The 22,587-nt window shown below is 33.4% G+C and overlaps 5 protein-coding genes across 18 annotated transcripts in view; 2 read left to right on the forward strand and 3 right to left on the reverse strand.

The window, feature by feature from the left end:
• Positions 1-7,417, reverse strand: part of LOC116341581 (signal-induced proliferation-associated 1-like protein 2) — a 59,767-nt gene extending 52,350 nt beyond the window's left edge. The window contains exons 1-2 of the mRNA XM_031768731.1: positions 6,876-7,417; positions 4,147-4,609 (exon numbers count right to left, since the gene is read on the reverse strand). The gene's annotated coding sequence lies outside the window, so the exon portion shown is untranslated. The remainder of the gene's footprint in view (positions 1-4,146; positions 4,610-6,875) is intronic.
• An 804-nt stretch (positions 7,418-8,221) lies between these two features.
• LOC116341550 (protein fuzzy homolog) lies at positions 8,222-10,145 on the forward strand. The gene is made up of 5 exons (XM_031768690.1): positions 8,222-8,464; positions 8,540-8,812; positions 8,873-8,955; positions 9,019-9,756; positions 9,835-10,145. The coding sequence occupies exons 1-5, from the start codon at positions 8,387-8,389 to the stop codon at positions 9,890-9,892; spliced, it is 1,230 nt and encodes a 409-aa protein (XP_031624550.1). The 5' UTR covers positions 8,222-8,386; the 3' UTR covers positions 9,893-10,145.
• Positions 10,146-10,410: 265 nt separating this feature from the next.
• Positions 10,411-17,237, reverse strand: LOC116341549 (proton-coupled amino acid transporter-like protein pathetic). 9 transcript variants are annotated; one of them, XM_031768685.1, is made up of 9 exons: positions 17,138-17,237; positions 16,396-16,436; positions 15,332-15,624; positions 13,007-13,139; positions 12,571-12,931; positions 12,260-12,486; positions 11,882-12,191; positions 11,637-11,809; positions 10,415-11,566 (listed from the first exon to the last, which is right to left on the reverse strand). In XM_031768685.1, the coding sequence occupies exons 4-9, from the start codon at positions 13,128-13,130 to the stop codon at positions 11,310-11,312; spliced, it is 1,452 nt and encodes a 483-aa protein (XP_031624545.1). In that variant the 5' UTR covers positions 13,131-13,139; positions 15,332-15,624; positions 16,396-16,436; positions 17,138-17,237; the 3' UTR covers positions 10,415-11,309. The 9 variants fall into 9 exon arrangements, with proteins under 9 accessions (XP_031624549.1, XP_031624542.1, XP_031624541.1 ...); XM_031768689.1 differs by lacking the exon at positions 15,332-15,624 and having other exon boundaries at positions 10,411-11,566; positions 17,138-17,211; XM_031768682.1 differs by lacking the exon at positions 15,332-15,624 and having other exon boundaries at positions 10,412-11,566; positions 16,396-16,632; positions 17,138-17,209.
• Positions 17,238-17,477: 240 nt separating this feature from the next.
• LOC116341551 (bis(5'-nucleosyl)-tetraphosphatase [asymmetrical]-like) lies at positions 17,478-18,504 on the forward strand. The gene is made up of 3 exons (XM_031768691.1): positions 17,478-17,796; positions 18,063-18,282; positions 18,350-18,504. Exons 1-3 carry the CDS (start codon positions 17,619-17,621, stop codon positions 18,441-18,443), a joined length of 492 nt encoding a protein of 163 aa, XP_031624551.1. The 5' UTR covers positions 17,478-17,618; the 3' UTR covers positions 18,444-18,504.
• Positions 18,505-18,776: 272 nt separating this feature from the next.
• On the reverse strand, positions 18,777-21,538 carry LOC116341695 (proton-coupled amino acid transporter-like protein CG1139). 6 transcript variants are annotated; one of them, XM_031768922.1, is made up of 7 exons: positions 21,502-21,538; positions 20,455-20,533; positions 20,028-20,364; positions 19,742-19,968; positions 19,371-19,680; positions 19,131-19,300; positions 18,777-19,061 (listed from the first exon to the last, which is right to left on the reverse strand). In XM_031768922.1, the coding sequence occupies exons 2-7, from the start codon at positions 20,522-20,524 to the stop codon at positions 18,829-18,831; spliced, it is 1,347 nt and encodes a 448-aa protein (XP_031624782.1). In that variant the 5' UTR covers positions 20,525-20,533; positions 21,502-21,538; the 3' UTR covers positions 18,777-18,828. The 6 variants fall into 6 exon arrangements, with proteins under 6 accessions (XP_031624782.1, XP_031624778.1, XP_031624781.1 ...); XM_031768918.1 differs by having other exon boundaries at positions 20,028-20,379; XM_031768921.1 differs by lacking the exon at positions 21,502-21,538 and adding an exon at positions 20,851-20,949.
• Between the last annotated feature and the right edge of the window lie 1,049 nt (positions 21,539-22,587).

Consider the following 22,587-nt stretch of genomic DNA (forward strand, 5'->3'; position numbering starts at 1 on the left):
AATGAATGAAATCATATTGATAAAATGACTGTTCGTTTACTTCGACATCTTGAGTGATTGTTTTTCTATCTTCCTCTCGAGTTTTTTTTGTGGAACCTATCGAAAGTGCTCTTGTTCGATGTATCGAAAGTACTCTTCTGATGAGATGATTAGCCCTGAACTTTCAAAGAATCAATTAAATTGCTATTAATATAATTGAAGCGATACTTGAAGTGTACAATACGTATTTCGGCCAACAAAATCTTAACTGTTCGCTCAAGAAACAATTTATTTATCGAATGTGCGCACACAGTAATGAAAAAGGTAACAACAGACTCGATGATCTACTTATTGTTTCATGGCGAGCATATTTTTTTCATTGTTGAAAGTTGGTACAGATTTTAAGAAAATGAAATTATATGTGTGCGCCATATTGATGCTGTGCGTTTGTCTATTTTTAGCGGTCAATTAAATTGCGCATTTTATATGCTTACAAAATCGCATTAAGACCCTTGAGCATTATTTCAAACGATTACCTTTCGTATGCAAATCATTTCAATGGTTTTCAATTTGCACAAGGGCCGAGGTAATAATAACAACACACACAAAAAAAATACAATAATAACTTAATGGCAAATGTTATAAAACAAATATGCCTATTATGCCATTAACGCTGAAAACAAGGAGATGTGATGATATTCCATAATCTTAATTGCTTTCTTTGTGTACCGTGTAAAACTGTGCAAACCAAATATGGTATCCGAATGACATTGATATGGCAATAAAATCAATTCGTCCGTTGAACCAAGGTCACAAATGTCGAATATTTTTTCCCATCTCATTTGACGCAAGAATTACCTATGCTGATCGCATGGTGGGCGTTCAACGATAAATAGCGCAACATTTTAATTCTTCTCACAAATTGGCCATTTAGATATGCGTTTCGATTTCAAGAGGTTTGGAAATGGAAAAAAAAGAGACCGCCGATAAGAAGAAATTAATATGCTGTCAATAATTTTTGCGTAGAATTTCATTTGAAACGAAACTGACGTCAAATCTATGAACGAAAAAAAAACACCATTCGATAAATGGTTACATGGCAATCGACTTGAATAGCGATTGGTCAAGTGGAGACTGCCTACGATCTACATTTTTTTTGTTTTGTTTCATTTCGTTTTGCTTTCCCGTCACATTCCAAATGACTTTGTGAATTTGTTAAAAAAAAATTAAATTTATATTGAAATTTGATTGTGTAAAGCATCGTCGCATTTTATTCGTGTGCACTAATGAAATGTGTCGAACTTAAAATTCCGAAAATGGTTAAATCACATAAAATTCGAATTGTGGATTTTTGTGTGACGGTGATAATGATTCTTGTATATGCTAATCATATGCAAAAATGGACGATCTCCTTTTATAGGTATTTGCAAAACATGTCAGGACATGTTGCGATGAAATCAATTCCCAATTTTAATAAAAATACACAAACCACATAATAAATGTCAATCGACAGAAATCCCGGTTCAACGTCTGAATCAGCTTGTTTTGGTGTTGGCACAACTGTACAAGGATTGTTTGTTTTAAACAGTTACATTTCGGGTTCGAAATGAATCGAAGTTTATTAAGAGTTATTGCATCATTTATACTCATCGACATTTCTAAAGAAATACTCTTCAATATAATTGGATGGGTTTCTATTCGTGATGAATGAACGATTATTATGAAAGATATTCAAAAACTTATAAATGGATAAAATGAGAGAGAGAGAGAGAGAGAGAGAGAGAGAGAGATGAAATTGATGCGTGCCAATTGAATGCGAAATTAAGCTAAACAAAGTGGATATGTGATCATTTTACCATTATACGACCGGAAATCATTCGACTCTTTAACATGTCAACACGACACTTTTCAATGTTTGCCAATCACCTGTTGGAATGTCTGAATATTAAAAAAAAATTGTTGTCATCCGTTGTTGTTGTGTTAAACACCTTTTGTACAAACAAATGCGACATTGACCTGTGCGGAGTGTGGTGAGAGTGTTTTTCTTTCATTTTATCATCCTTGCGATCGGTGCTGAGTAAAAAGTGAATTCCTCCCATTACAAAAGATCGGAATTGATGGCATTGCTCAAATTATATGCTACAGTGCATTGTGTTAGGCGTACACTTTGAACGTTCTATTGCTCAAATGAGTGATCTCATCCGATCGGCATTTGCATACCGATTACAAGATTTCAATGAATGAGTGAATGGCAACACGTAATTTGCATGAAACACAATCGAATGACACTCAAACACGCATTTCTTCTGTTTCGAACAGATAATTCCAATTCTATGCCCGTTATGCCTCTCACTCAATAAAATTTCGCTATGCCGATGAATCAATTTCTGGATTGATGGTTCGGTATAAAATGTGACTAACATAGACATACACACGCATACGCCCGCAATGTTTGGCAAAATGAATTTCTAATTTGTACTTCTGTTTAAGCCGATCCCATCGAAATTGAAGTGAAGCGTTTGGCGACAAAATCATCAATATTGACACTAATCGAATTTTTAAAATGCATGATGATCAACAACAATATAAATACAAGCGATTTAACAGCACATCGCACACACAAAATACAGTCGAGAACGATCGATACCTTTAGATGTCACACTTAATCAATAAACATCTGTTTTGCATTTTCAAATATAAATAATTTATTCAAACCGTTGTTTTTGTTGTTGTTTTTTTTCTTTCTTCTTTTAATGTTAGGTTTCCATGAATTTTGTTAAGAATGGATCATTAGATCGAATAAATAAAATCATAACGAACATACAATTAACCCACGCACTCATCTTCGTTTTTTTTTCCACAAATTTTCGGTTTGCTCTTTGATCTCAATCAATATCGAACCATTAATTTATTTTTTACCTTGATGAGCAAATTCACAATGAATGTTATGAAATCATCAAACAATAAAAACTCATCGCATTTTAATCAATTCGAATGAAACAAATGAATTCATTCAAAATTAAAGGTCTGGATAAAGAAAAATTGCAGTTATTTTCCATCTCAATGTATTTCCAATGCGTTCAAAAAGAGAAAAAAAATCGTTCTCAGGGCATTTTGAAAGATAGTAATTTTATGTGTATCGCATTTGGTGATCGCATTTCCACCGAAAATATTATGATCGATTCAAATCAATACTGTTATAATAAACGCTTGATTTGCATAGCATTTATTCAGTTCACACAGGAAACCGATGGTATCGGAATGAATGAAATTACATTCAGCCTTGTCATTCAACACCAAAACTTGAATTTCAAATTTTATTCCGAAAACATTAAAATCGGATCAAAGGCGGTTTTAAAAAAAATACCAGCCCGTTCGTCATATGATGATTTTGCAAACGCATTTTAATCCAAGCGATGAAACGAGAAATATTTCACGCGAAATGTTGCGAGAGTCAAAATGTTAAAAACTTAATAAGAAAACGAAACAATGCAAAACGTTAATCAAATTCACAATGCTTTCATTCAATTGGAGTCCATTGGACTTGAAAATATATATATCAGCTATTCAGCGCGTAAATTCTTTTGCATATATTTTATCTTTTCGTCAAGAAACAACGACAGAGAAACGGCAACAACGAGTTGACATAGTGTGGTGAGCGACCGTTCAATAAGCATGAAAGTTCAATGAATTCTAGCAATACACATAAGGCATCTCACTCCTTTTTCTTCCATTATTCTTATGCTGCATTTGTCCACACCGAAAAATTATGAGCCGAACGAACCGAAAATAAACAGAATTGCTAAGAAAACGAATGAAACAAAAAAAAAAGTGTCTTCGGACTTGTGTGTGTGTTTGTTGTTGTTGTTGTTTCTTTCATTTTGTTCTCTAAATATGTCGCTTTTTGATCGTTTGATTAACATTCAAGACACGAAGATAACAAGCAAACAGACGACATTTAAAGCAGATAAGGAATAAAATGGTAATAACCAGCGCGCATTCAGTTCATTCGCAGGGGCTCAAATGATTATGTTTCTCTTTCATTTCATATGGATATATATTTTGTACATTTAGTTTTGTTATATCAACGAAAAGAGGAACGAAACAAAAAAAAAGTATAACTAAACGGCGATAAAATGTAGAATAAATAAAATGAAATATACTTACATCGACAACATCAGAAGACTCAGAAGTAAGTCGTTGTTTGACCGGTATGCACAAAAACTCCAGATTGAAGGTATTTAGTAGATATTTTTTTTTTCGGTAATCCGTTCGCAGTTTAAAACGTTCTGTATTCGTTAGTAATTCCTTATTTGCTCTCTCGCTCTCTCGGGTTATTATTGTTTTGCGTTTTCTTTTTTACTTTTTTCTCTCTCGCTTATGTTTATTTTTATGATTACGTTGTAACCGTTGCACACTCACTATTCATACACACTCGAATGAAACAAAACAACAAAAAAAAAAATAAAACAAAAATATATAAATACAGTACAGTACAGTACAGTACAGTCACTTTTAGAATTCTTTCAATGTCTTTTGATTGCTTTTAATAAGCATGTATGTTATTGATATTCACTCGATGAACGCAGCTCCGACGAAAAAAACCGTTGATATGAAATCCACCAAATCTCTAAATAAATACAGAAGAGAAAGAAAGAAAACAAAGTGTTTGATTAAAAATAAGAAAGATTCATGTGAAAGCGTCTAAATTGGCCATAATTCCATTGAAATTCGTCCTCATTTTGAACATTTTAAAGCACGCATCTGCTTGAATGCATTGCGTCAAATTTTAAAAATTCAACACCATTCGATTTGATGAGGAATTCCCAAACAGATTTGTCGTAGTTTATTAAACCAAAAATCAAAATCCCATTCAATCAATGAACACTGATTCTGCTCACATGGAAACAAAAAAAAACCCACAAACATCGGTAGCATCAATATAAAAATTCATAAATGCTGTATAATAATGAGAGAATGCGTCACGGCAAATCAATCGGTTTTTGTCTCTGTGCTCATGTACACATTTTGTCACACGTACAGCATTCGTCACGTTGACTCATTTAATTAACGTTTAAACATTACTAGTCAATATATGCGACCTATGCACAGTTTTCTTAAATGTGTTTGGCATTTATTTAAAGAAAACCAAACACACACACACATAAACATACACATGCACATCATAAATTAGTGCTCTCCAAATACAAGCGCCGATACAGCGTTGCACATTCACATAAGTGCAATTCATTTGTAGATATATTTACTTGGTTTAATTGGCGTTTAGTTTTTGAAGTTTGATCTCTTGAGTGAGTGTGGTATGGATGAAGACGGCGACGAGGGCACACAATTCTTGAAAATGAATGCAACAAATAAAAACCGATTTTCTGTTCTTAAAAACGAAATGCGAAATGAAGGAGAACGGTAAGTGGGAGCGCGTATGTGTCTGTGGCAAGCATGTTAAGTGCCACATTTCGATGGAACGATGGCTGAAGTAAATGTTTCTCTTATTTTTATATTTTGTTTCGCATGCATGTGTATGTTTGTATGAAATGTGATTTTTTTTTCTGCGCTTCGTTTCCATGTGATTCATTAGAAAAATGTTAATTAGGAAGTAGAATGAAAGAGCGAAAACGAATCGAATAAATATTGCACATGCGACAACGATGTCGAGAATGATTTCAATTCAAACGAAAGAGAGGAAACTTTTTTTTTGCAGTAACAGCTGCCGCCCACAGCATTGCGCATACCAACGAGCAAGAGAGAGTGTAGAACACAGACATGTGTGAGAATCGATCATCACTGATTTTGCCATTGAAATACAATATTTCTTTCTTGTTATAACACAAAACTGTCTATATCTGCTGCGTCTTATTCGTTATTTTTTTCTCATTCTTCCGTTCAAACGAATCTATTCTTTCCTGACTGTGTTTTTTTTTCGGAGGTAGAAAACAGAGGCGAAAAAAATCAAACGATTGTCGAATCCCGTCGACTGCTTGCCATCGATTCACATACCAAAAAAAAAGGGACAAAGAGAAACGATTTACGCTCGCCAGTCTTCTCTTGTATGCTTTTTTTTGTTGTTAAAAAACAACAAGGCATTTTAAAATACGAACATGCAATCTCAGACTTTTTTGTTGTTCACTGTCCGAAGTATGCACATTGGCAATGCACAAATGGTGCTGATTGTTTTGGACACAAAACGGAATATCGATAATACACATTTTAATGGAATGCATTGGGCACATAGCAGCGACACGAAAGAACCGGCCAATACATGAAAATGGAAGCAAAAAAAAATGCATGCGATATTGAATGAATTCGCAAAGAACATTTATGCATTCTTAATGGGCTCGACATCGATAAATGACGGTTCATTCGATCATCGACACAAAAACGTACACATTCACTCGCGACTCACAGTTACACACAACTTTGCTCGTTTCAACCGAGCATTAATGAACACATCGCGACTCTACTCGACTTCAATACCAGTAGCTATTCTTCAATGAAGAGTATCATCGAGATAAAAAAAAATGTATATGAAAACAAAGGAGCCAGTGCATAGATTGAAGTATATGTTCTTCGGGCAATGGACTGAATGTGCAAACGCAACACGTTGCTTTCGTCGTAATCGCAATTGAATATGAAAATATCAGAACTAGATCTATCTCTCTATTTGTTGCGTGTTGATTTTTCATGTGTCAAGTGTCCCATTGTTAAAAACCGACCAGCGGTGCGTTTACCCATTACAGAATTTACATGTTTTGTTTGTTCAGAGGTTGAATTAACCTTTTTTTTGTTATTTCACACACAAAATTGGAATTACACGCCACATTCAATTAAATTCAATATAAAAAAACTATTTTTTTTTCCACATATTTCTAAATACACACCTTGAAATCTTTTCATGTGAACAATCGCCTTGCGATAAGCTAACGTTTTTTTTGCTTTAGTTTTTCGTTGTAAAAATCGTTTTATGTTCGTTTGCAATCAGTTGCACTGTTTTTAAAATACACTTTTTTCAGCAAATGCAATTTTAAATGTATATATTCTCACGCACTCTGCGATTATCTTTTGTTTTAACTCAATCGCATTGTTTATCCAAATTCGTTCTAAAAGAATTTACTTTTTTGTTGTTTTTCAGTTGCACAAAATTGTAAACACTTTTGCGAACATTTGTTTTTTTTTGTGAATTTTGCCGTTTTTTTTTTAAATATGCACACGTTGTTTGCCCAAAGATTAATCCAATCTCATCAATGGGATGATTCATATATCACTTCCACCGAATAAAATTTCGTCGATATTAAACAGAAAAAACCGGAACAAAACAAAAAAAATACACTAATGATGATAAAATCAACAAACTGTAGTCGGTTAAAATTTAACACTCAAATCTTAGTTGAAAACATGCAGCAACATAAATACGTCTTGTCGCTTTAAACCGCAATCACTGAATGCTTCTATTTAGTTGCGTTCAAAACATACTCTTTTGGAAAAACCAATACGAACACTTCAACGCACTAATACATGCACATTCCGTCTGGCATTATACACAGGTTGCGCCCATGCTGCTTGAACGTTTTGAGTCAGTGGTTAGTGTTTGCTACGTTGGAATGTAGTGTTTTCATTATTTTCATGTATGTAGACAGCGAATGTGCGGCAAGAATGTGATGAGACAACGAGAAAACGATAACAACGGCAACGGCTCAACAAAACACTATATACATGCTTCCACTTCATATGCTTGTATATACGTTTGGAAGAAACGGCTAGAATGGCGAACACGAAAGAGATTCAATGGGATGAGAGAGAGGAATACGTTAATTTGAATGTGAAACAAAGTGGAATGGGTATACGGTATGTCAACACAAGCTACTATGTGTGCTACGTATACGTAATTTATTGTTTACAAACTCATTTGAGCCGATGCGTTGAAAAATATATTTTTTTTTTCTTGTTAGTATCGTCGATCGTTTTTGTGTGCAGCGCCTTTGATTGTACTAGATTTTCGGTGTAGATCTTCACTTTCGTATAATTTGTGATTATTTTTATCGTATATTTATGATTTCATTTCGATTTTTATTCACATTTCAGTATTATTTACTTTTTTCTAGTTTTTTTTTTTCATTTTTCTTGGATGTAGATCTTTCGATTGATGATCGCATTTTCTAAATGAGAAAATCCCTTTCGGTACTAAATTCGTGTAAATAAAAATATTGACAGAATGGTCTTTTTATACCAGATCAACAACATTAAGACAACAACAAAAATGTTGATGTAAACAAATTCCTGAGCGAATACCGCGGCAAGTGTACAAGCCAATGCATCGTCAGAGAAAATTAATTGCACTGTGGAAAGAAAGGGAATTATTCTTAATTACGCCAAAATTCGGTGATTTTACAGAATGTCGTTACATTTTATATGTTTGACTGCAACAGGTGGTGTTCCAATATTTTCACGTAAAAAAGGAGACTGTGATGCGGTAAGAGTCTTCCAAAATACATTTTGTTACAAGTTTATGAGTTTTAAAACTCGTTTTATGATTTTAATTTTTTAGCTTCCATTTTCAACGGTGGGTTCATTGAACGGTTGCTTTTTGTTTTGTAAATCACAAGGTGCACAATTGAATAGCACATACTTGGAAGATGACACTGTTGTTGTGTGGAAAGATTTTGAAAATTGTTTCACGATGATCGGCATTGGAAAGGGCTATACGGAAAAAGTGATTCGGGATTTTTTGGACGTTGTCTTCAATGCCACCATATTTTCAATTGGATTGAATGAAGTGAAGCACAACAAAAATCCGGAACAATTAAAGAGAGAGCTTAAAGTATGTTTGAATTCATTTTTCATTGTATCTTTTTAGTTCTCATTATTTCAGTTTTTTTAGCATAAATGCTATCCAATTGTGGATAAAATTATGGAAAACATCGACTCTGATTTGCTAAAGCTAACCGATTGTATAATTCCAAGGTAATAAAAGAAAACAAAACATCAAAACTATTATAATAAACCAACAATATTGTATAATTCCAGCGGTGGAACAGAGATATTGGCCCGATTGAATGAGTTCAGTGATCAAGTTGGTTCGCCGTTTTGTTGTGTGGTAATGTCACGTCAAAAAGTAGTTGCTGGCACCGAAGGCTGGTGGGATTTAAATGTGATTGATCGCAAATTGCTCATTACAATATTGAGTGTATCAAATTCCGTTCAGGTTGATGTGCCCGTTTATTTGCCGAAAAAGAGTCCAAACATCGCATACCGTTTTGTCTGCATTCCCATATTTCAGATGATAAGTGTTTGTGTTGTTTGTGGTGCTGAACCACAATTTTCCGACGCCGCAAGTTTGGTGCAGCACATTTGGCGAAACGATCTGGAGTTACTGCGTAATGCAAAGCTATGTTATCCACGAAATTTTTCCACAAATTTACCACAATTTGATCCAAGTATTTTGGGCATTCTATTGGTGAATCGAACCCATTCGAAATATGTGATGTCAAGGAATTTACAGCCGGCCGTTGGGAATAAGCGAGTTATCAACACTGGGGGTCATCATCGATTGGATATTTTGAGAACATTTTTTCATCAAGCAGTCGATGTAATCGATGCATTTTTATGTGACGAAAGTAATTCAATATTGGCGCCGCAAACAAGCCCATGCAAAACACTCGAATCTTATTGGACACTCGAATATCACAAATGCCATTCGTATATATCTGGCGAAAATCTCATCTGCATTTTATACGCTTCTTCAATACCAGTTCATACAATGAGGTAAAGGAGAAATGACATATTTACTCTGCAATGCATATAATATAATTTATTTATTTTTTTTCTGTCTTTTTTTTACAGGTTGATTACACATAGGACATTAAACATTATTTTATCTGAAAAAGACATTGCTTGGTAAATGGTAACCAATTCATTTTGACGCTGAATGGTTTTAATACAAATTGTTGGTGATTAGCAGTTGGGGCAGTAAATTCTATTCAATTTACGGAGTTCTATTGATTTTTCATGGAAAATTCGCTTTTTATTAATTATTCGATTTACAATCATTCTCATAATTCAGAACAATGTGTTTGAAGCACACATACCAGTCTATTTGGCCAATAACAAAATATTTTCTTTTCTTTTTTTTATTCGATCAAAATTCTATTATGAAATTGATGTAGTCAGTGTAATTATTGTCAACGTTTAATTGGTGGAATTTCATTATTTACACGTTCAATATTATTTTATTGTCATATTCATTTACTTAATCATAGTATATATTGTCTAAACATTAATTCAGATTTTATTTTAAAAAAATTGGCGGAAAATGAACAATTCAATGTATTTTATGCAATGAAAACAAAACGATAAATTGACTCAAATAAGAAACATTTTTTTGCTTGAATAACATTTGTTGATAAATTCAATTTAAATTAAACAATTCGATATATATTCATTATATTCGATTTATATTAAGAAGAATGAAAAAGAAATTTGAAATAGTTTCAACAAAATCTCTATGAATACGTTGAATCACAAAAAGTGTGCAATTTTAAAATGAAAATACTCGTGGATTGTGTAAAATTATTTACATCAAAAAAATATGATTGCGTTAACGCATGCCTCATTAAAAAAAAATCGAGAATAAAATTAATCTAGAAGAAACCAAGCTCTATCACAATTGAAATAAATATGTATTCCAAAAAATGTCAAAAGGGCAGCACGAAATAATTTTTTTGCAAATGAACGAAGGTAACAATAAAAAAAAAACATGGAAATACGCCCCTTTCGTACTCGCAAGTAGTCTATACAGAGGCTGTATATACCTGGTTGTCATTCTTTTTATCTATTATCGTCTTGGTAATAATATCATATAAACATTCAATATGAGTTTACATAAGACTCTGTCATAAATGCACCACTGGTGGTTCATGAGCAAATAAAATACAATATTATTATATCACCTAAACTTAAAAATAAACAATTGCTTTGTATGCAAAAGTAAAACCGAATGGTGTAATGCTCTGAGATCAAACGGAAGACACATTAACGTGCACAGTGCACACACATACGGAATGTGATCAATGGAAAATTTTTGAAAGAAATAGAAGCTACTCAAAAGTTGTATGTAGCGTCAATGGAAAATTCCGTGCGAAAGTCATGGTTTAGGTTTAAGAAACTATTATTGCCCCCATAAAATATTTCTGCAAACATTCGGTTCGAATAGCATTGACCTTTCTAATCTTTCAATTTGAACACTTTCCACTGCATTCGTTGTCGAAAAACTTCCGTTGTAGTCCGTTGAGCGTATTTTTTGGTCGACGTACACACATTTATGTTGTTGCTTGTGGTGTTGGATTCAATAGCGCCATAATACTTGCATACGAACCGAAGAAGAAACCGAGAATGCCAAACATCATAATGGCCAAATCTTTCCATAGTACCCAATAGTAGCGACCAAGCCGATCGGGACCAAAGGTAACTATTTCAATGAGCGGCGGAAATATCAACGCTAGCGTCGACGAACTTAACGCACCCACTAAACTGATGATTGGGCCAAGATTTGAACCAAATATTGCAGCCAGCACAACTAAAATTAGAGAAAAAAATGACTCGAATTATTGAATATTTCACGTCTCCAAAATGAGATGATAACTTACATGTGAAAACAATCAAACCGATCCGCAAGGCTGAGTCGCTTAGATTTTGAGCATATTCTCCGTTGAAATAACGTCGCAACCATGGTCCCATGATATTCATTGGAACATAAAATTGAAGACCATATGATAGAAATATCGCAAGTGCCATGATTAATCGAACCGACTGAGCCAAACTATTCAAGAGAACATTTATACGATAATAAAATTAAAAACATTGAAATTAATTACAATTATTTAAAACTTACACAGCATTTGGATCCAAATTCAATGTGATGGTAGCAGCAACTTTGTCTCCGTATTTCAAGTAGCCGAAAAATCCGACAGCAGTATACAATGAGGCGACAATTACCATGCCCGTATTCAAAACGCCTGTTAGGCCGCCAAAGTCTTGCGGTGTCTTCATATTATTCTCCAATGGGAGCACAACACCAATGCCTTCAAATGCATAGATCGCAGTCCCGAAATACAATGGCAATTGTTCCCACGAAGCGAACTTAGCCACCGTGTCTGTGTTCGGTAGGTCTTGGAGCATGTAATGGAATGTGATTGAAATGCCTGAAAAATGAACCCATTGAGATAAACATTCGTTGAACGCCTTCATAAACAATCTGTTTTCAACTCACCGGTGACAGTTAAAATTGATGCAAACAATGAAACCGGCGTCAAATATTTTAAATTTTTCAAAAAATTCAACATAATCATCGGTATTAACAGCAACAGTAAATATACGCGAACATTGATGTGAATAAAGTAATGTGAGATAACTTCTTGTAGATTAACCGCAACAAATACAAAATACACACAACAAAATCCAAGCTGAGTTATGCACAGAAATACATTTATCGTTTGCCTGTGGAAAGAAAAGGTCGTTCGTGTGATATGTCTTTAAACAAGAAAAAAAAATAAAAACAAAAATAGCTCGAATAAATCGTACCTAGCCAAATTGGAAAACCTTCGTAGTCCGCTTGGACCTGTTTCGAATGCATTATAACACACTTCAGCGAAATTCATTGACGGTATTTGCAGTCGACGACACAGTTCGTGTGAACATCCAACCAGCATATGCATGCAATGTGTGCAAATCAACCCCATTAACAGTGTACCAAATAGTCCCATATAGAGGCCGGCATTTTTGAAGGCGTCCGGCATCGCGAGAATACCTGTTCCAATATTGCCTTTTAACAAATGAATCATTGTATCGATATTTGATGTTGGATGGTCCAACTTTCGATGCAACGATGGATCATAATTTTCCAGCGAATCCTTTGATCCGTACGATGATCCTTCTGAGCAACCTAATGAATTTAATTTTTTTTATTAATTTCACTACAGAATGTAAATATGAATGAATTCAATGTGATGCGATTTACCTTCATCTTCGCTCTTCACATCAACCAACACCGAATCGGGTGATGAACGTAAATCGGGTCTCGGTCTCGCACTCCTCCCCTGTACTTCGGCATCCATAAGCAATGGTCGCCGCTCTGGATTCATTTTGTTCAACTGCAAACATAAAAACCAAAATGTGTGATATTCATTGAAATATTGACTAAAAAACAGACTACAATTCAATTTCGTTGAATTTCATGTAAAATATTCGTTTATTTGACATATATACGATTTGTGCAAAAGAAAAAAGTGGATGTGTCATAGATTCCTCGTTTTTTTCTTCATTGTTTTGATAATACATTGCACTGTTGCAGCCTTTCAATTCAGTGCATTTAACGTTCGAAACGTGATTCATAGCCGATGAGATTGGGCACTGGAAATGAGAGCAACTATTTGTTGATAACAATCGTTTTTAATGTTAATGCATGTTTCGTGACTACACCACTATGTTCGGAAACGCATTGTAATGCGAGGCTGTGTTCCCGGAAAATTAAATTCTATTATCTTCACTCATGTTTTTCTTCATTCGTTCCGGTCATTTCGGTGCATGCACTGCACATTGCTCAATCGACTACATTGTTAGTGAAGTTGAGTGGAAAATTTTCGAGACATTTAGTCGACATTTGAGATATCACAATCAGGTCATTCATTGAATAATATGGACAATGACTGTAGCTGCACTAGTACTTATATGGTGATAAGTAAAATGGCGCGAACAAAAAAAAAAAAATATTTTATGAACTTTCATTGACCGTTAATCAATATTGAAATGCATAAGATGAACGCATGCGTAACGCTAAACAAATTCATGTGAATGGAAATTAAATTACAAAACAGGCGTTCGCATTATCACACGGCTTTGGCAAGTCGGCTGATATTTTAATGAGATTTTCAATGGGCACGATTCGGAGACGCCTCTACGTCTTGGAAATTTCCGCAATATCGATGTGATAGCACCAATGAATTTACACAATTAATTGTTTAATTTTAATTTTTAAGAAAACAGTTGTTCACCTCTTATCAATTTGGAGAATGGAAAAAATTACCTTTGTGAAAAAAACTTTAAACATTTTGAAGCTGATGTTGAACTGTGTGGCAAATACAAATTTATTCAAAAACTTTACTTTTTTTGTAGAAATGTCGAGAAACCAAGAAATTCGGTTTATAATTCGAGAAAATGCCCCAATATGTTTGAGTCAAACTTATTTGTGCGAAGTTATTTCGTGCGATCGATTCGGTGTTTAAAATGTGACTGAACTGAATTTTTCACAGATTGTGTGCCTGAACAACATTTGGGATCCTCGATGAACTCATCTGCGTTTTATTTGCATGCCTCTATCCGGGGCCACAGATAACTCAATGTATACTATTTTGCGTGCAATTTTCGTATTTGTTGCACTGCGGCTACAGGGACGGGTTTCAAATACAAAACAAACCGTTTTACATTTGTGTGCGTGCATGCATTTATAGATCACGGAAAACTTTGGTGTTATTGCAGGGGTGTGGCCAATGTAAAAGATAAAAAATTTCCATAACATGCACACTTAATTACAATAGTACACAAATTTTTTTTTTGCCGTTTTTTTGGTTTCGCAAACCGAATTTCCATCAATCCAATAAAATTGACAAGAAATCAATCTCGCGTGTCCTTCAATATTTGTGATTTTTTTCCGATCATTCAATAAAGTTTGAAGGAAGATAATTTTGGTTGTTACTTTTCAGTTGGGGTCAAAATGCAGTAGACGTCAATTTTATTAGCAGAGAAATGCTTTCCATATAATGTAATCAATTTCATATTCAAGCAGTATGATCGACACACACTCTCGACAACATATATACAATTGATAGCGAACAGTTGTTTTTTATGTGTGATAACGAACGAAATTTGGACGAGAAAAAAACCATCCAATAAAAAATGTTTGATAGTTTTTTTTTTCTTCAAATAAATGATAATTCATTTTTTTGTATTTCATGAAATGTGAATCTCGGTCCTTTTTTTCGAGCTCCTTGTCCGACCTTTGACAATAAGATCTCTCATCCAACCGATGAAGAAAAAAAAGGCAATATCAAATAAAAACGAAACAAAGTAGAAATCGAAAATGAAATGGAAAATAAAGCGCAGTTGCTGCATCGAGCAAAAAGTTACATTCGAACGAATATATAGACAGAATTTATCGATAGAACTATGACTTAGCGGAACGTATTCGAAGGTGTGCAAATTGTGCAACAAATTTTAAATGTGAGTTTCAATAGACTTGTGTAAAAATTAAAAGAAAAATCAAAAAGAAAACAAAAATTATACATACCTTTATAAAAAAACCGAATCGAAATTAAAATATATGGTTAATATGTGTTGTGGTTGGAAAGTAGAATATAGAAACGTGATAACTTGTTAAATGTGTATTATTCAAGTGCGTTATATTAAATTGTAGATTGTCGACAATTTTATAATACTGTTTTTTTTTTTCTGAACTTGATTTCAATGCGAAGAGGCGTTTGAATCTAATCGACTTGGAAAAATTGTTGAGTCTCCGACAAGCTATCAACGTTTATTAAATATTTATACTGACGACATCATCCAAAGCCACATATCACTTCACTGTAATCAAATTAAAAACATAGAAAATGAAAATAATGAATTAATCATCAAGAAAATAAAAAATTATGTGTACCAGTTCAACCGATTCAACATAGAAATTGTAAACCGATACAGAATATGCAACAAAGAGAAAACGGATAAAAATGCGATAAAAGAAATACGAAGAAAGAACGTGTAAGACCAAAACAAAACAAAAAATATATGAATTTTCAAACAAATGGCAATGGAGAGTGATTCACGTGTCGGTGTCAAGCGACACCGAGTGGAAAATTCCATTAAAATAAAACTTAAGTATTTGCAGAATTTTTGAAACACAAAATACACCAAATGAAGTCGAATATCTTTGGCACGAATGATATGACATTTAATGGAACAAAAAAATGAATTTGGCCTACAATTTGGATTTTGGATTCTTGACCGAGTTCTTTTTTTTATTGAGTCTATTTGGATTTCTAGAGTTAAATAACAACCAATTTTAATGCAATATTTTCCATCACCGTTTAAACAAGTGCAACATATGTTTGGCTTAGTCAATATTTATATGGGTTTTCAGATAAACATAGGCTGAAAAAAAGTGTGTTAACACACAATGAATTTGGTACATTTTGTTGTTAGTGTGTCACAAACAGAGGAAACATCTACCACCATCACCGCACCACTTAATCTTTAACTAACGATAATTAATGCCAGCATATATTTGCCCATCCCAATGATTTATTTACAATGCACTTATCTACTGAATGAAATTGATGAATGAAAAATAAAACTTACTCCTTGTTGTTCGGTTGAATTGGTGTTAAGAATGTTCAGTTCTGTCATCGTTGAAGAGATTCACAAACGAAACAAATAATTATCGAATTTTTCACGCAATCGAAATTTCAAATGAAAATTTGCGCAAAATTTCTACGACTACGCAGTACACGTCAAATACGGCTGGCATATAAAAACAAAGGATGACAAAGCTGTTGCGTGTGAGTGTATGTGTGCAATGAACATATAGTGAAAACACTGAAAAAAAAATGTTGTGCTCAATCGATCTTCGTTCAAGTTCATGAATCGTCATCAATGAAACAAAATAATGATAATATTCACACTCTACAAAGAAGAATCAATGGAATGTATTTTTTTTTAATTTGGGCAGATAATTTTCGACTGCTTTCACTCAGGGCTTGAAAATAAATGATAGTAAAATTGTCTTAAAACACTCAACGAAACAAAAAGAACTATTGAATTTTTGCAATTTCAAGTGCAATATGATAATGAAAATGGGTCACTCGGATGCTTTGTCACACTGTGCTTTAATTTACATATTGAATGATGCACAAAATAAATTCACGTCATTCCATTTGTTGTCGTATGTCATTGTGCAAAGTATTTTTTTCTTTTCATTCACGATAGTCGAAAACAGCTGATTAATTTTATATATAAATACTAAATTGAAGTATTGTGCACCGATAGAGCAAAATGACATGCGTGTGCAATTAATTGTAAATAAAAAAAAAAGAATTCGAACCGAAAATTTGTGAAATCAATGAAAATATTTTGAACTTTAATTCACACCAGACGTAAATAAATGGTGTGCGAATGTTGTATCATCGAGTAAATACAACTAAGTTCTAAACGTGTAATAGCCAAATGTCTCTGCTGTTGTCAATGAATCAATTTCAATACATACGCACATATTTTGTGTTATTCGCGTTGATGTGAGACTACAAATGGATGCAACAATGCCATCTATATTTTCGACGAGCTACTACTCATTCTTTCATTTCATATTTGTGCAATTGTGTCAACGACTAAAACCAAATATTTATTCTTACTCGCTCTCTCTCTTTCTGTTCATTTTTCAATACTTATCTTTGAAAACTGAAAAGAGAATAATTGGTAAACAGTAATAAAATAATAAAACATCCATCGCAAAAAAAAACTATAAGTGTGCAGAAGAAAATTTAGTTTCCTTAATTCACTTTTAGCACTTGAAGCGAACACACGCGATGCAAGCTAATCGATTTGTAGTATTTTTAGTTTTGACTTTGAGCTATTTTGCAGTTGGAATAATGGCGAAAAAAGTGGCTGGATTGGTTGTATTTCGACGTACAAACGACACGAACGCGATCGAGTATTTGATGTTGAAACCAAAGAGCAATAAGAAGAAATGGTCACCACCCAAAGGTAATTCATTCGATTTAAAATCGAATTTGAAAACAAAATTTCCATAGAAATGATTGAAAATGTGGAATTTATTTACAAAGTATAATGTCGACAATTGTCATACATATGATGTATATTTGTTTTGATAGAGAATTGATATGAGTGATTTGTCGGATTTTTTTTTGTCTGTGAATACATTTTATTTTATCAAGCGATAGACTCTTATAAATAAACCGAATTTGAATTCAGTCATCAGAGCAATGTGATAACACAATCTGTTTTTTTAGGTCGAGTCGATGATGGTGAAGATTTTTTCACGGCCGCCGTACGAGAAACGCATGAAGAGACACGATACACTGTCGGCGATTTGAATATTCATATGGAACATAATCAAGCAATGGAGCAACCAATGAAAAAAGGGAAGAAAAAGACCGTGAAATTTTGGTTGGCCGAGCTGAAAGATGGGAACAAACAACCAAAACTTTCACACGAACATTCTGAATATCGGTAAAATTACTTTGATTTTGAGCATGATAATGACTCGCAAATAATTACATACACTTTTACTCTTAAGGTGGATGAGCAAAGAAGACGCAATATTGATATGTGACATTCCAGAATTCACAGAAATTCTCAACGAATTCGATGGCTTTGCAAAGACCCTCTAAATTTATTTTCATTTTTTTATATGATATAATTGAGATAAATAAACATTATCTCCACTATGTACTTATTTTCTTGAAATTCCAATAAATATTTCTTTTTTGAAACAATAAACGTGCCGTCTTCAAATTTTTTTTTTTCATTGAAAACGTTTTACCCAAAAAAACTACAGTCATATAATTATTACTTATCGCACGTGATAGATTGAGTATATGTATAATTGTATATAGTACTTGAGTGTTTAATTGGCTCTATTTATGAAATATACATGATAAGAAATTGATTTTTAAAAAAATCAGTCAATAACATACATGGCAAAAAAAGTGCATTATCGTCAAGCAAGTACAAGTAAACTTGTTTAAATAATATTTAAATTAATTTCATATTCCATTATTTCATCAGATCCAAAATGCTCAGATAGGCACCCAATACAAAACCATAAATACCAAATGTTATGATAGCCATATTTTTCAAAAGTTTCCAATGAAATCGACCCATTCCCTTCGAACCGAATGTAAGCACCTCAACGACTGGTGGAAATATCAATGCAAGCGATGATGAAAAGACAGCTCCAAACAAAGATATGATAGGACCCAATTTTGGCACAACAGCAGCAAAAATGACTGTAAAACAAGTGAATTGCAGATGATGCATTTTCTTTTTCAATTTTCACTTCATTTATGTTATCTTACACGTGAGGACAATTAAACCGATGCGTAATAAGCCATCGTATAGATTTTGACGTTGTTCTGAAAACAACTGACGATACCAAGGTCCGATTATTTTCATTGGTATATAGAATTGCAGGCTATACGAAAAAAATATCGCAATGGCAAACATCACACGCACCGATTCGGCAACACTATAATTTTTCGAAAGAAATTGTGTAAAATAAATCAGTTCTTGACAAAATATGACTAATGATCTCTTACATTGAGCTTCGATCTAAATTCAGCGTGATTGTTGCGGCAACACAGTCTCCATATTTCAAATAGCCGAAAAATCCGATCGCAGCATACAATGCAGCAATGATAACCATGCCGGTGTTCATGACTCCCGTTAAGCCGTCAAAGGCTTTTGGAGTTCGCATATTATTCTCTAAAGGAAGAACGATTCCTATACCTTCGAAAGAGTAGATAACTATACCAAAAAATAGCGGAAGCTCACTCAAACTACCAACTTTTGGTACATGCTTCGTGCTTGGAATGTCATGTAAAATATAATAAAATACAATTACAAGACCTAAAATGAATGAAAATATCAACGAATAAATGAAGAACTTAAATACATGAGCAGTACACACTAATTACTGTCAAAATAGATGCAAACAGTGATACGGGAGCTAGAATTTTTAAATTTTTTAAAAAGTTCAGCATAATCAATGGTATCAATAACACCACCAAATAATATCGGACATCAATTGGTCCATAGTAATAGTTGCCGACGTCTTGTAAGTTTTTTGCTACAAACAAATAGTAAACACAACAAAATCCCATTTGCGACAAAACCAAAAACGTATTTGTGATATACCTGGAGAAAAAACAAAATTATCATGTTATTTGCTTGGCAATTTCGTGTGACTTTCTTACTTTGCGTGCGGTGCAAACTTTCGAAGCCGTGGTGGGCCAGTTGAAAATGCACTGTAACAAGTTTCTGAATAATCCATGGACGGCACTGTTCGTCTGCGGCACAATTCATTTGCTGAAGCAAGAAACATATGCATACAATGTGTGGCTATGAATCCCATGAAAAAAGTGCCAAATAAACCCAAGTATAAACCGGCATACTTGAAGGCCTGCGGCATGGTTAAAATCCCAGTGCCAATATTGCTTTTGAGCAAATGTATTATCGTGTCTAAATTTGACGTGGGATGATCTACTTGCCGATGTAAGTGTGGTTCGTAATTTTCATGCAAATGCGATGGACCTAAGAATTTTGAACCTGTATCAAGAATATTTTAGCGCAAGAAAAAAGTGGAGTATTTTTAAAAGTATCTCTTGGATTCAAACAACTTACGTCTATCTTCTGCGTCCACGGAACTTGTACGTGTAGTATTTTTGAGAAGAGGTAGTCGCTCCATATCCATTTTGAATGACTGTAAACACAAATACATTTTTTTAGGCATTCTATCTTTTTCTTTTCTTTTTTTAAATCCAGTCTGGCACGATTTGCTGTGCTCGGTTATGAAGCTTATACTAAAATGAGGGATTTTTTTTTGCTAAACTTATCTTCAATGCATCTTATCACATTGATCACTAAATTTTACACTGATAAGAATGCGTGACAACTTTTATCTAGATACTTGTGTATTAGTAAGACACGATCAAATCAAAATTCATTTCGTAGTCATTTTTATCATTCATTGTCCCAGTTAATCACTTGATAGGAGAAGATATACTGCAGAAAAATTACCAAACGAATGTAAATATAAACAAAATGAGATATACTAAAGATATATCTGCATGTGCATAAAGACGGGCCTTTTTGATACCAACAAACTAAGACTTTGAAAATGTGTGTGACCGACGTCTGTGTCATTATTCACTTGACATCAAAATGTGCATAATCTTTGACTTGCTATCGTTTTTAGATGAACTGTTTTGTAAATTACTAACATAAAGCATCAATACTTAGAATAGACCCGAAGTAAATGTAATCGCTAAAATTCCAAAAGAGACGAATTTCAAATGGAAAATTTTACAAAAATATGTGCAAACAATTATGATGAGATTGGTGTCAGGCACATAATATGTCAGCAATGGATTTTTTTGAGTGAAAGGAAAATTTTCTAGATCTTTGAACTAGATCTGATTTATTATGATATTATTTGGTTTTTTTAACAGGAATTTATTTTATGCCAATGTCAAGGCAATACTACTCTAAGATTAGTAGATACTACTCTAAGAGATGCAATGAATTTGTATCGACCACTGCATTTCGATTAAACACTGGAGATGTATTTTTTTACGCTAATTTATTGTGAATAGAATTGAGTAGATAGTCACGATTTCTCATAAATCACAAATATGGTTTATGTCTCTTTCTACCCGGTACTATACGAACCCGATTTGTTTTAATTTTACAGCTTTGTTCAACTTCTTTCGAAATAATTTTTCTAACTAAACGAAAGTAACGATAATAAATGAAATTGCCTCATTGAAATTCCCACCATTGAAACGACAATTTTGATGAATAGTTCAAAAAGGAAATATTTGTATAATGACTTTATCATTTGATAAAGGCCAACACAAAAACGACAACTTATTTAAAAATCATATTGGATGATAAATGTTGTTTATGTTTAACGGCCAGTGAATTGTATTCAAAAATATTTTATTACGCCAAGACAGAATAAGTAATAATAGCCGAAAGTCGCTCACTGTGAACTATTGGTGACTCATTGTATTTCAAATGATCTACTGATTTCTTTAATGATATAAATCTTTAAAAAAATATGTAAAATAACTTTTTTTTGCTGTTTTCATGATAAACTACGTAGAGCAAGACGTAGAGTGTAAATAGTATTTACTAAATACAAAGAGACATATTGTTCACATTAGAGTTCACAAAAATTGTTGCGGTCATACAACTGAAATTTATACAAAAAGTATGGCTCCCCAGCCGTTGGCTATCTAAAAAATACGCCACCAGAATGAACACAATTCAGTATAAGTAGATGGTCGGCCCTCATTTTCCAGCAGGCGAAATTGTTTCAATGACATATGCAACACAAGTAGATGGGTCGTTTTTTATTTATGGTGTCTCAATCAAAGGGATATGATTTTTTTACTCTGCCACACTCTTCGCATTTAAATGATATTTATTTGTCAAATGGAGACTTTTTAAGGACAAAGCATATGTATAAGGACAAGCAAATCAAAGCGAAAATGATATGTCTCTCTTATAAAGACAAATTTGTTTTCATACCTTTGCTCCATTCACTTGATGAATTAAATAACAGATTTGATTCGATTTTTCATAAAGTTCTGCTTTTACAATTGTGCACAAAGATTTTTATTTTTAATAGACAAAATTTCACCTTATAAAATCTGATTTGTTTTTACTTTTTTCTAAGAAGAGTTGTCGTGCTAACTAATTTTTGCGTACAGTATACAGTGTACCCCACATTAACATTACCCCAAAAAACCG

This window comes from Contarinia nasturtii, unplaced genomic scaffold, assembly GCF_009176525.2.
Source record: "Contarinia nasturtii isolate CC-2019 unplaced genomic scaffold, AAFC_CNas_1.1 Cnas_scaffold_745, whole genome shotgun sequence".
Lineage (NCBI taxonomy): Eukaryota > Metazoa > Arthropoda > Insecta > Diptera > Cecidomyiidae > Contarinia > Contarinia nasturtii.

What these genes read in the sequence shown, in the direction of transcription:
- LOC116341550 (XM_031768690.1), top strand. Translation starts at nt 8,387, where the DNA reads ATGTCGTTACATTTTATATGTTTGACTGCAACAGGTGGTGTTCCAATA. An exon ending in AATTAAAGAGAGAGCTTAAA is followed by an intron (nt 8,813 to 8,872) that starts GTATGTTTGAAT and finishes CAGTTTTTTTAG; the next exon opens with CATAAATGCTATCCAATTGT. An exon ending in ACCGATTGTATAATTCCAAG is followed by an intron (nt 8,956 to 9,018) that starts GTAATAAAAGAA and finishes GTATAATTCCAG; the next exon opens with CGGTGGAACAGAGATATTGG.
- LOC116341549 (XM_031768682.1), bottom strand. Translation starts at nt 16,443, where the DNA reads ATGACAGAACTGAACATTCTTAACACCAATTCAACCGAACAACAAGGA. An exon ending in TGTGAAGAGCGAAGATGAAG is followed by an intron (nt 12,932 to 13,006) that starts GTAAATCGCATC and finishes TAAATTCATTAG; the next exon opens with GTTGCTCAGAAGGATCATCG. An exon ending in AGGTTTTCCAATTTGGCTAG is followed by an intron (nt 12,487 to 12,570) that starts GTACGATTTATT and finishes TTCTTTCCACAG; the next exon opens with GCAAACGATAAATGTATTTC.
- LOC116341551 (XM_031768691.1), top strand. Translation starts at nt 17,619, where the DNA reads ATGCAAGCTAATCGATTTGTAGTATTTTTAGTTTTGACTTTGAGCTAT. An exon ending in GAAATGGTCACCACCCAAAG is followed by an intron (nt 17,797 to 18,062) that starts GTAATTCATTCG and finishes CTGTTTTTTTAG; the next exon opens with GTCGAGTCGATGATGGTGAA. An exon ending in CACGAACATTCTGAATATCG is followed by an intron (nt 18,283 to 18,349) that starts GTAAAATTACTT and finishes TTTACTCTTAAG; the next exon opens with GTGGATGAGCAAAGAAGACG.
- LOC116341695 (XM_031768916.1), bottom strand. Translation starts at nt 20,563, where the DNA reads ATGCCTAAAAAAATGTATTTGTGTTTACAGTCATTCAAAATGGATATG. An exon ending in CGTGGACGCAGAAGATAGAC is followed by an intron (nt 20,380 to 20,454) that starts GTAAGTTGTTTG and finishes TTCTTGATACAG; the next exon opens with GTTCAAAATTCTTAGGTCCA. An exon ending in ATCTATTTTGACAGTAATTA is followed by an intron (nt 19,681 to 19,741) that starts GTGTGTACTGCT and finishes CATTCATTTTAG; the next exon opens with GTCTTGTAATTGTATTTTAT.